The sequence below is a fragment of the Coffea arabica genome, chromosome 2c, assembly GCF_036785885.1.
Source record: "Coffea arabica cultivar ET-39 chromosome 2c, Coffea Arabica ET-39 HiFi, whole genome shotgun sequence".
Classification (NCBI taxonomy): domain Eukaryota; kingdom Viridiplantae; phylum Streptophyta; class Magnoliopsida; order Gentianales; family Rubiaceae; genus Coffea; species Coffea arabica.
This window is the reverse complement of record NC_092312.1, coordinates 45,684,371-45,697,007: the sequence shown is the minus strand read 5'-3', so window position 1 is coordinate 45,697,007 and position 12,637 is coordinate 45,684,371. Positions and strand designations below refer to the sequence as shown.

The 12,637-nt window shown below is 42.3% G+C and overlaps 2 protein-coding genes across 2 annotated transcripts in view; both read left to right on the top strand.

The window, feature by feature from the left end:
• Positions 1-2,379: 2,379 nt before the first annotated feature.
• LOC140035672 (uncharacterized) lies at positions 2,380-3,480 on the top strand. The gene is made up of 2 exons (XM_072076991.1): positions 2,380-2,675; positions 2,817-3,480. Exons 1-2 carry the CDS (start codon positions 2,380-2,382, stop codon positions 3,478-3,480), a joined length of 960 nt encoding a protein of 319 aa, XP_071933092.1.
• A 43-nt stretch (positions 3,481-3,523) lies between these two features.
• LOC140035671 (uncharacterized) overlaps positions 3,524-12,637 on the top strand; it is a 34,498-nt gene continuing 25,384 nt past the window's right edge. Inside the window, exons 1-2 of the mRNA XM_072076990.1 lie at positions 3,524-3,683; positions 5,720-7,281. Of these exons, the coding sequence (XP_071933091.1) occupies positions 3,524-3,683; positions 5,720-7,281 (1,722 nt within the window). The remainder of the gene's footprint in view (positions 3,684-5,719; positions 7,282-12,637) is intronic.

Below are 12,637 nucleotides of genomic sequence, written 5' to 3'. Positions count from 1 at the left end.
GTCCAACGCTAGTTGTGGTTCATTGTTCCGTTTCCACTAGTCCAACGCTAGTCGGAATTCATAGAATGGGCTAGTCCAACGCTAGACCCTTAGGGATTTCCCCTCGTTAGTACATGTTTGCATGTTTCACTTCATTTCATGCATTTTTCTTAGTTTTATCATTTTGCATGCCCCTCGAACCCCTTTTCCCTCCATTTTAGGATTTTTGCATTTCATGCTAGTTATAGGGTTCATTTGCTTGAGAGTCCCTTTAAATATGGGATATAGACGAGTGTGGCTTTTTCTAAGCCTTAGCACGCTTGTATCCTCTCTATAAAAGGGCAAATTGAGTCACGATTTAGGTCTCCCCGTACCCAATATGCATGAATTCCCTAGGCTCATGCATTTTTAAATCCACTCTACCATTTTATACCCTCATCACACTTTCATTTTTCCTCCCATTTCGCACACGTGCACCTTTATGTTTCTTCACTTGCACACGAACACTTTTATCATCACTTGCACACATGCACTTCATATTATCATTTCACATACCGTACCTTGCCCACTCACGTGCACATTTTCATTTACATATTTATTATTTTTTATTACTTTTTCGAACTCATGTCCTCACATTGCATACATGCATTCCATTCATTTGCATCCCACTCGCATTATTCGTGACTTCTTCAAAGGATAGTTGTTGGGCTTCACAACTAATGTGATTGGCACCACTCAACCTTTGAAGAGAAATTTCCACCAATACCCCTAGGTCTAGGGTTTGCATTCATGTAGTGCATCGAAATGTAATAAATTCTTTGGTTAAAATAAGAAAATCTTTGATTAAATCATGCAACTAGCCTGGGCTAGGTCGAAGGGGTGCCTTGGATTTTTATCCTTGCCTTCCCCTTCGTCAAATGTGACTCCCGAACCTTTTTCGTTGGTTTACGTAGACTAGGAGTCGTTTAAAAGGGGTTTCTTACTAATTTTTTTCTTTAAAAATTTCATTTTTAGGTGACTTGGTACACCTTAACTCATTACCAAGTGGCGACTCCGTATTTTTCAAAAAACCCTTTTTAAACTATAATTCTGGGTCAAATCGTCGCATCCTCAAACCCCCATTTAGACCCACTTTTCTTTTAAATCAAAATTCAAATTGAATCAAAAAATACATTTTTTAAACCATTTATTTACTTATCAAAAAATGGGGCGCGACAGTTGGCGACTCCACTGGGGACATTTGAGAGTCCGAGCAAATTTGATTTAATCAATCTTTTTCTTCTTTTAACCTTTTCATATATCACATTTGGGTGTTTTAGGGTTGCATTTTTTTCCTTTTTTAGGATTTTGCATTTCACGCGTGTCCAACTACTCCCTCACTCGCAAATGTATGATTGGTTGATTGGATGTATGTTTACTTGCTTATCTCGCGCTTGCATTGCATTTGGGGGGGTGTGTGTCACCTTTAGAGCCTCACGTGGTTCTCAACCCCTTCCCTCAAAAATAGGGAACACTTCATACGTGCACGTTTACTTATTGTTATCCCATTTTATTTTATTTTTCGTGGGCGCTATCCCACACCGCCTTGTAGGATTAGGATTGATTGCCTTGGGTAGGCGGATGGTGTGCACTGCGCCCATAGCGCTACCTAAGGGATCACTCGAGCCACCGATCGAAGGCCTTGGGAGTGATGACCCTTTGCCTTTAGGTCTGAAGGCTTGGGAGCCGAAGCCTTATCGAGTCCAGTTGCATTAGTGAACCCCAGCCTCATGCATCCATGTTTGAATTTTCCTAGTTTAGAGTCAGCCTTACCCTCTTTTAAGCACATTAGGCACGAGGGAAGGGGTTCCACCCCTTTTACTTGTTTTATTGTATTTTCTTTCTTATTTGCTCCCAATGTGTTACGTGTACTATCAATTGTGCTAACCATTTCATTGTTTTCTTGTCTTGCATTCATATGCTTTAGCAATAAGAGGCCTCTTCGGCACTCTTTTAGTGACTTACCCACTAGATAACTCACATGTTTAAATTTCAGTCATTACACTTATTTTTCAATAAATACGTTTCATTTTAGACCTTTTCCCCCCGATGCGTTATTTATGTCTTTTAGGCCATACTTGTCACATAGTTATATTGCTTTAATAAATGGCATCATGCATTAAACCTTAGAAGGAACGCCAATTAGGCAATTTCCATGTTAGGGAAGCCAACCCTAATCCCATGGGTATTTAACCCTACTTTTGGGGGATTTTGCACGTCTACTTTTTGCAATTTAACCTAAGGGGTAAAATCCCAAGGTAACGGTATTTAAGTGAATTCCTCATCCAGATGACGCAGTATTGAATGCTCAACCAAGTTCCCCGAGAGCTGAATCAGTGGAGGAACAACCTATCCTATGAAATGGGGGGGCTATTTCAATATGTGGGACATTTACCGAGCCTAGTCGATATTATACCCAATGTGTCCGTTATTCAAGCACTGATCAATTATTGGGATCCAGATGTCTCGGTTTTCCGATTTGGAATGTGCGAACTCACCCCAACCATAGAAGAGTTAGAAGGATTATTGCAAATGCCGGGAAAGGGTAGTCCTATGGTATACCCGAGCGGAGGAACCAGAGAGCAGTTTTGCCGATTTTTAGGATTAAGGAGCAATAGTTTAGATCAACACCCTGATGCTAGATCTTGTCCACTGAGGTTTCTATATGACCGGTTTGGGGAAAAGGAGTCCTTTGAGTGCCATTAGATTGATTTCTTCATAACAAAGGGGCAATGGGAAGAGAAACGTGTACAAGCTTTTGGGTTGGTTTTGATCAACTTATTGCTATTCCCTCAAAGGCATGGAAAGGTGACATTTGCAACCATCAATATGATTCAGAATCTTTTCTTAGGAATTCAGGAAGCAACACCAACTTTGATACCCGTTGTCATAGCAGATATCTTCTCAGCCCTTACTAATTGCCAAAGAAAAGGGGGGTTCTTCTATGCTTCAAATCTGATACTCCAAATGTGGATCATGGAACATTTGGCGAAGAGATTACTAAATCCGTTGGGTTCTTGCCTCCCAATTGAGAATTGGATTGATTCGCATCGAGAGAGAGTCGGCCGCTACTACCGCGTGATGTCGTCAAGCCAGTTTATCGAAGAGTTCAACAATTTGACACCAGAAAAGGTGCAGTGGGTTTTAGATTGGACCAAAGTTAGAGACCCAGCTTTTAGAACCACCCAACATGATTTCATCCCTTTAGCTGGAGTCAATGGTCTAGTAGCCTATATTCCGCAAAGGGTTATGAGACAGTTTGGCTACCCGCAAAGTATTCCTATGGTACAAGGGGTTGAAGATCTCAGATTGGGTACGGTAACCGAGAGTCAAAGCATGGTATTAGAGGCTTGGGGAAATCTGCGAAGACACGAGAATTTGCAGTTGGAAATGGTAAACAAAACGGCACCTGCAGTTATGCCTGGGTACAACGAGTGGATCAAGCAAAGGGTGGAACATTGATAGGGCAAGGCAACAATCAGCATCAGCCAGTCCCGAAGAACGGATGGAGAGGCTAAGGAAAGAATTAGAGGAATCTCAAGCCCAGCTTATAATGGCCAACAGAGTTCTAGAAGATACCCAAGTGCAGCTGAGGAGGGAGAAGAAGAAGAATGAGAAGCTAGAGGAAGCCATAGACGCCTTTGATAGGATTAGGGAAGGAGCTCGTAAGCTCAGTTTAGGGAGCTCTAGAGAATCACAAAGTACAAGTCTCTCGAGACATAGAGATTTTGTAAACATGGTTACTAAGACCATTGACGAGGTTGTAAAGAAAGATTGAACTTTTCCACAATTTATGAGACGCTTTCCATTTCAAAGTTCTAAATTCACTTACAGGTTTGAAAATGAGATTTTACCCCGAAGGTTCGCATCATGCTAGGCCTACCCTTGGCACAAAAAGGGTCCCCCCATAGGACATGCATCCGAATTGTTCGAATAATTACTAACTCATGCCTTTTTCTTTTGCCCTTTTGAATAAATTGCAGAAATCTAAAAACGATTGGTTTATCTAAAGAAGTCTTTTGCATTCTCAGGTAAATTTTCAAAATAGCTTTTCGGAAAAGCCCCATTATTACGCGATCCCGAAGTAGAGCCCAAAGGAATCGTGTAGACATGAGTACTCAACCAGAATCATCCGATAAGGCCGTTGCAACTACCCAGCCGGAAGCTGCAAGTCCTGGGGTTCAGTTGACAGAGTTACTCACAAAATTTGGGGAAATGGCATCGGAAATGGCCGCTCAAAAGAAGTTGATTGACGAGCTCGTTAGTAGCGGAGTGCAACCTGAGCCTGTACCCACTACACAACCACAATCCGAACCATTTGTTATTCCTCCATTTCAAACCACGTTTGAGGGAACTTTCAACCCGCAATATGCTTATACTCAAAATCCTCCTTTCTATCCTCCTTATGGTCAAGGATTTCAGCCTCAAGGCGATCCGACCATGCATTTGAACCCACCAGTTTTTTATCAGACTACCGCGGAGCCCGTAGTGCCGGAGCACACTTTTCAAAATAAGCCAGAAATGGGAGAGTCGTCTGCCCAGATTGATATGAAGCTACTTAAACGCTTGGATCGTTTTGATGAATTCATCCGGAAAAGCCAAGGTTTAAGCAAACAAGGGGTGTTGGATTATGATGATTTGTGCCTGTTTCCGAACGTGCAACTGCCGGTGGGGTTCAAGACCCCTAAGTTCAACAAATATGATGGAACGGGTAACCCTAAGACACACTTACGCTTGTTTGCCAACAAGTTGGGCAAGCCAGTGGATGATGAGAACTTACCATTGAGATTATTTCCAGAGAGCTTAGAAGGGGATGCCCTCGATCGGTATTCCAATCTAAAGCCAGAGGAAGTGAAGACCTGGCTCGATCTGTCCAATGCCTTCATCAGACAATATGAGTATAACTGTGAGCTGGCACCAACCCGAACTACTTTGGAAGGAACGAAGAGGCGACCGTCTGAAGATCATAAGACATATGCCAAGAGATGGAGAAAGATAGCTGCGAAAGTGGAGCCTCCGATGACTGAGGATGAAATTATTCGTACATTTATAAAGGCACATGACCCTCCGTATTTTGAAGAGATTTTCCGTATGACCGGATGTTCGTTTGCTGCGATTGTAAATAAACTTGAGGAGTTTGATGATTTTGTGAGAGCCGGAAAAATTGTTAATGTCTCTGCTCTCAAATCCCAGTTGGATGCTTTACAAGGTCAAGGAAGCAATGTGAAAAAACCGCAGTTCAAAAAGAAAGAGGGGGATGCAACCTTTATCTGGAACCAAAACCCTTCACCCAGACCTCGATACCAACACAGCCCAATCTACCAACCCCATTACCCTTACTACTCAAATCCGCACCCTGTATATACTACCAACATCCACCACCCTAGACCTCGCCCAAGCTATCCTAACCCACCTTCAGCCCCTTTTCAAATTTCTCAACCGAATCCACCTCAAAATCGACCTCGCCCTCCATATAATCCAAGATTTCCTCCACCAAATAGACCTATTTACAACCATCCTCCACCTACTGAACCTTACAATCGACCCCCTAGCCGTGCACTCACCAATTTAGGCAGGCCTTTAGACCAATTGTATGATCAGCTAAAGGCCGCCGGGAAAATTGGTATGGTACCCCCTCCTACCTATCCATATGGCATGCCTGCCTGGTATAACCCGCAAGCCGTCTGTGCTTATCATTCAGGGGCCGCCGGACATTCGACTATTGATTGCAAGGCGCTTAAGCATAAAATCCAAGATATGGTTGAAGCCGGGGAGATTGTAATCCGAAAAAGGGAGACACAAGGGCTGAACGTAAATAGGAACCCCTTGCCGGAACATGCCAATATCATAGGGGTTATTCTGGATGATACGGAGTACGTGGAACCAGTCAAAGAATTGGCAAGGGAAGCTGAAGTGTTTGGGGTCACAGACCAACCCTTTGTCATAGAATTGCCATTTGAAGAGGACGAAAAGCCCGTTATTTTGGATCTCACGCCAGCTGAGAGTGAGTCTTTGGAGCCAGTGGTTATTGAATTCCCGAAGCAGGAGCCTGTTCTAAGTCTGCAACAAGTGCCGTGGAATTATGATGAACCTGACGTACAGATTGGGGAAAAGTCAATTGCAAAGAAGGAAGTGTCAGCGGTCACCAGATCTGGGAAGGTTGCAAGTCCATTTGAAGCTGTCATTCCGTTTCAAGCAAGTAATTCCGAGCCACCTGCTAAGCCAACAATCACCGAGAAAGAAGCCTTGGATTTCCTTAAGAGGCTTCAGAGAAGTGAGTACAATATAGTTGAGAAGCTAAGCAAGTCGCCTGCCCAGATATCCATGTTGGATCTACTCTTTTCTTCAGATATGCATAGGGACGCGCTGATCGAGGTGTTGACCAAAGCTCAAATCCCTAGGGACATCTCAGTTGATAATTTCTCACACGTGGTTGGGAACGTATTATTCACCAAACAAATTACTTTCTCTGACGAGGAATTGCCGGCGGAAGGCATTGGACATAACAAGGCCCTGTACATAGTTGTGAGGTGCAACGGAAAAATGCTGCCGAAGGTATTGATTGACAATGGATCCGCTCTTAATATATGTCCCTGGAGCACCTTGGAAAAGCTAGGATTGCAAGACGTCAAGTTGAGGCCTTCAGGGACCATAGTCCGAGGTTTTGATGGAGCGCAAAGAGAGCCAATAGGAGAAGTTGATTTAGTAGTTGAAATGGGGCCCGCCCAGTTTCAAATAACCTGCCAAGTAATGCACTTTTCTAGTGTTTACAACGTTTTGCTTGGCAGGCCATGGATTCACAAGTCTGGGGCTGTGCCTTCTTCATTGCATCAATTACTGAAATTCGTAGTAAATGACAAGCTGATAACTATATTTGCCGAGGAGGATTGCCTTGTAATCACCGATTCCGAGTCTAAAGAAGAGGGTAGCCGAAGCTCCACAGTGACCCCTCATAGCACATCTGATATTGTCTCCGTCAGTTGGATAACAAAGGAGGAGCAAGCTCTGTCAAGGGCCAGTATCATGATGGCTAAGGAGATGATCCGTGGAGGCTATGAATTTGACAAAGGGCTGGGACGAGATCTGCAAGGAATTTTGAAGCCTGTGGAGATTATTGAGAAAAAGGATTCGTTTGGTTTAGGCTTCCGACCGACTGCTAAGGATATCAGAGAAATGAAGGAGCGCAAGAAAGCGGAGAAAGAAGGAAGGCAAAGGGCTCTTGACATTCCACCCCTGCATTATACTTTCTCACGACCAGCCGAGGTGATCATGTCAGAAATCAACCCAGTTGACGAAATTGAAGCAAGTTTGGCCCAATTGTTCGTTGGGGCAACATTTGAAGATAGTGTTCCAGGCGAAGCTGAATTTCCTGACATCCCCGAAGGATCAATTCCCAATTGGACAGCCGATTTTCTGCCCGTTCGGAAGGAGTTTCGGTAAAATGAAAGGGGTTTATCATTCATGTGAATTCATGAAAATACTTTTGCATCTGTAAATAGCCAATGAAAACAATTTTACTTTTTAACTAATGTTTGCGCATGTAAATATTGTTAAGTTTTCATTTCCATTTGCTTTCAATCAAAGGTTTTATGAAAATGCACAAGTTGTTCTTGTCATGTTGTTTTGGTTATTCATTTGTTTATATTTTTGTCGTATTGCTTGACCATTTGTTTGTTATATGCTTATTTGCTTATTATCCCACATTCGTTAATTCTTTCAGATGACCAAAAATAAAACTATTTGACTCTTTGGATATCACAGTTCTGGAATACGATAATGGTAATCTCTATATCACTCACGACTTGGAGGTCTGTGAATCCGAACTCCAAAGCGAGAGTGATAATGAGGAGGTATTTGATTCTTTTGCAAAGGACCTTGAACAATATGAGGAAAAACCAAAACCGAACCTGGAAGAAACAGAAAAGGTTAACATTGGCACGGAAGATGAGGTTAAGGAGGTGCAAATTAGTATTCATTTGAATGAGAGGTAGAAGAAGGAAATGCTTGAATTTTTGACTATATTCCAAGATGTATTTGCATGGTCCTATGATGATATGACTAGCATCTCAACTGACGTGGTAGTACATAGGTTACCCACAGACCCTTCTTTTCCACCCGTAAAGCAAAAACCCAGAAAATTCAAACCAGATATGAGCCTCAAAATAAAAGAGCAAATTGAAAAACAACTCAAAACCAACATTATCATTGTTTCCCATTACCCAATTTGGCTTTCGAATCCCGTCCCTGTTCCAAAAAAGAGTGGAGAGGTGCGAGTTTGTGTTGATTATAGAGATCTCAATAAGGCCAGTCCTAAAGATGATTTCCCTCTGCCAAATATTCACATTCTCTTAGACAATACTGCCGGACATGAGATTGAATCCTTTTGCGATTGTTTTGCTGGCTACCACCAAATTTTGATGGCAGAAGAGGATAGGGAGAAGACTGCTTTTATCACTCCTTGGGGCACCTTTTGCTACCGAGTCATGCCTTTCGGTTTAAAGAATGCCGGGGCTACCTATCAGAGGACCATGACCACCCTGTTTCGTGATATGATCCACCGGGAGATGGAGGTCTACGTGGATGATATCATAATCAAGTCTAAAAGGGCAGAGGACCATTTGGTTGATTTGAAGAAGTTATTCGAAAGATTGCGAAAATACAATTTGAAGTTAAATCCTGCGAAATGCGCCTTTGGAGCACCTGCAGGTAAGCTGTTGGGATTCGTTGTTAGCAAGAAGGGCATAGAAATAGATCCGACGAAAATCAAAGCAATTCGAGATATGCCAGTGCCGAAAACTCAGAAGGACGTGAAAAGCTTCTTAGGGAAGATCAATTTCATTGGGAGGTTCATCGGCCAACTAACTGTCACATGCGAGCCGTTGTTCAAATTATTGAGAAAGAATGTGCCGTTGTATTGGAATGAGGAGTGCCAACAGGCTTTTGATAAGATTAAAGATTATTTATTGCAACCACCAGTCTTAGTGCCGCCCAAACCGGGCCGACCTTTGATTATGTATTTATCTGTACTCGATGGAGCAGTAGGGTGTGTTCTAGGTCAGCACGATGACTCTGGAAGGAAGGAACAAGCCATCTACTATCTAAGCAAGAAGTTCACGCAGTACGAGGCTAATTATTCATTCATTGAGAAAAGCTGTTGTGCATTGGCCTGGGCGGCTCAAAAGTTGAGACACTACTTGTTGAGCCATACCATTTATCTTATTTCCCGATCTGATCCTTTGAAGTATCTTTTGGAGAAGCCGATGTTAACCGGACGCCTGGCCAAATGGCAGATAATTCTATCAGAGTTCGACATTGTTTTCACTTCACAAAAGGCGGTCAAGGGGCAAGCTATAGCTGATCATTTGGCGGAAAATCCAAGGGATGATGATTATCAGCCACTTCATACCTATTTCCCTGATGGGAAAGTTTTATTCGTAGGCGCTACAGATGATATGAGTGAACAAAGCCCTGAATGGAGGCTTTTCTTCGATGGAGCTTCGAATTCTCTCGGAGTTGGAATTGGAGCCGTTTTGGTTTCACCCGAAGGGAAGCATTACCCTGCCGCTGCCAAATTGCAATTTGCCTGCACAAACAATATGGCTGAATATGAAGCCTGCATTTTTGGTCTCAAAATGGCTTTAGAAATGGAAATCAAAGAATTGATAGCTTTCAGTGATTCAGATTTGCTCGTGCATCAAACCTTGAAACAGTGGATAACCAAAGATTCAAAAATTCTGCCCTACCATTGCAGTCTGCTCACTCTGGCCAAGCAATTTCGAAATTTGGAGTTCAGACATCTTCCGCGAGCTCGAAACGCATTCGCCGATGCTTTGGCCACCTTAGCCTCCATGATCCAGTATCCAGATGAACTGAGGATCGAGCCAATTCCGATTCAACTTCAAGACAAGCCGGCCCACTGTTGGGTTGTAGACAAGTCCTCCGACAAAGTTCCGTGGTATAATGATCTTAAGGAGTTTCTCAAAACAGGATCTTACCCTCTGCATGCTAATACAAAAGACAAGAATTTTCTGCGTAGAATGGCTTCCAAATTTTTCTTAAATGGTGAAGTGTTGTACAAAAGAACCTCGGATTTGAACCTTTTAAGGTGCATTGATGAAGATGAAGCTCAATATATGATGAAAGAAGTGCATAGTGGCGTTTGTGGACCTCACATGAATGGCCATTTGCTAGCGAAGAAAATCATGAGAACCGGATACTTCTGGCTTACTATGGAGCATGATTGTATAGATTTTGTCCGGAGATGTATAAAATGTCAAATGCACGGTGACATTATCCGTGCTCCACCCACTGAGTTGCATAGCATGACCGCCCCATGGCCCTGTTCAATGTGGGGTATGGACGTGATTGGTACAATCGATCCTCCCGCTTCAAATGGACATCGATTTATATTGGTGGCAATTGAGTACTTTACTAAATGGGTTGAAGCGGAATCATTCAAACATGTCACGAAGAAGGTAGTGGCCAATTTCCTGAGAGATCACATCATCTGTCGTTTTGGAGTACCCGAAACCCTTATTACGGATAATGCCAAGAATCTGAACAATGACATGGTAGATGGACTATGCGAGCAGTTCAAGATCAAACACCGCAATTCTGCCATTTATAGGCCTCAGATGAATGGAGCTGTAGAAGCCGCAAATAAGAATTTGAAGAAGATTATCCGCAAAATGACAGAGAGGCATCGCGATTGGCATGAAAAGTTGCCTTATGCATTGATGGCGTACCGGACTTCTATTCGGACATCGACTGGGGCAACGCCATATTCACTTATGTATGGGATGGAAGCTGTATTACCAGTTGAGGTTGAAATTCCGTCGATACGAATCCTTATGGAAGCTAAATTGGAGGAGGCCAATTGGATCAAGCAGCGCCATGAGCAATTGACTTTGATAGATGAAAAGCGATTCAATGCTATCTGTCATGGTCAGTGCTATCAGAAACGTGTGGCCCGGGCTTACAACAAAAAAGTCCATCGTCGGGCATTTGAAGAAGGTGATAAGGTACTGAAGCGAATTTTGTCAATGCAAGATGAAGCTAAAGGCAAGTTCGCTCCAAATTGGCAAGGGCCGTTCATTGTCCAAAAGGTATTACCTGGCGGAGCTCTTATTTTGGCAGAAATGGATGGACGGGCTTTCCCTCAACCCATCAACTCAGATATGTGCAAAAAGTTTTTCATTTGATCATGCAAATTTTCTTTAAGAAATTCATGCAAATGGCGAAATGCAAGTCAGGCCATCTTCTTTTACACTAAAAAACATTTTATCTCTACTTGTCCCCTTTTGAGCCATCAGAATTGACAAATTTCGTTTGATAACCCTTGAGAATTGCAAACCCCACACTGGGGCAAATTTATTTCGAAAAAAAAAAGAGAAGAAGAGAGAACCCTTACACTGGGGCAAATTTAGTTCTCAAAGAAAAATACAAAAGTGAGGAAAATGCAATGAAAAATGCAAAGAGAGAAAAGCTGATCAAACTGGGGCAAATTTTCCTCAGTTTTGGAGTTGTTTTCAAATAGTGCATTCTCAAGTTATTTCACCCCTCGTATCAAATCTGCTTTCAAGCTTCAACTTTTTTTTCAAAGCACCCCACCGGACCTCATTACAAAGCCCAAAGTCCTGGTTTTCGTCACTTGCTGCATTTCTATTAGAAATTTGCTAATCAACTGGCAGGTGATGTCCGTAATGTCTTCGCCTAATCTCATAAGGGAAGTACATTTTACTGATGCCAGAAATCTTTAATTCATGTTTCTGAGTCAATCATGGTCGAGATATTTCATGGTTCTTTAGGTGAAAACCCGAAAGGGCGCCTCGAAAAAAAAAAAAAACAAACAAAACAACAAAAACGGTGGGGGCAACCTTGGTGAAAACCCGAAAGGGCGCCAAGGCGGGTTTTTCACAACAGACGAGCACGAGAAAGAACAGCTGGTGACCTGGTTCATTTAGGGTTTTCCTCATATTTGTGATACTTCTGCCAGTATCGGATTCCGAAGCAAAAATATCCAAAGTCTTGAATATGATTTTCGTTGGCTAAACTTGTATTGTTCTTTACAAATATTCTTTTGCAAAATGTATCTTTATGAACCTCTTGGTTGTTCTCAATTATTTGTGTATGACTGCTTATGATTGTCTACATCCTTTTGCATGCTCATCTTTGCCTGACATAGGAAATAATCTTGCATATACATTGATTGTTATATGATAAATTTTCACGCATCTTTCTTTCACCATTGAATTCAAATGAATGATAAACCCTAAGGTTTGTGCAAAGACACGGGATTCAATCATCAGTTACAGTGAGTAAAATGCAACAAAGCTGCCACCTAGATTGGGTGAAGTGTTAAATCCGTATTTTATCAGTCTCAGAAATTGAAAGGTTTCAAGTTCGATTAAGGCAAACGCCGCAGAGCCGAAGTAAAAGCATCACAAGACTCATGTGTTACACGATTCTCAAGGCAAATCGGATCAAATAATGGTGGCAAGTCTATTATTTCTTCTTTTCTTGCAGGAATGTTGCATTTACAAACAAAAGCAGCCGCTCTTTTTGGCGCCTAAATCAATGACAGGCAAAGCTTCCCAGTAAGCAAGGATCGATGTTATTT

Coding starts and splice junctions, on each gene's coding strand:
- LOC140035672 (XM_072076991.1), top strand. CDS start 2,380: ATGGGGGGGCTATTTCAATATGTGGGACATTTACCGAGCCTAGTCGAT. Junction 2,676..2,816: donor GCTAGATCTTGTCCACTGAG/GTTTCTATATGA, acceptor ATTCCCTCAAAG/GCATGGAAAGGTGACATTTG.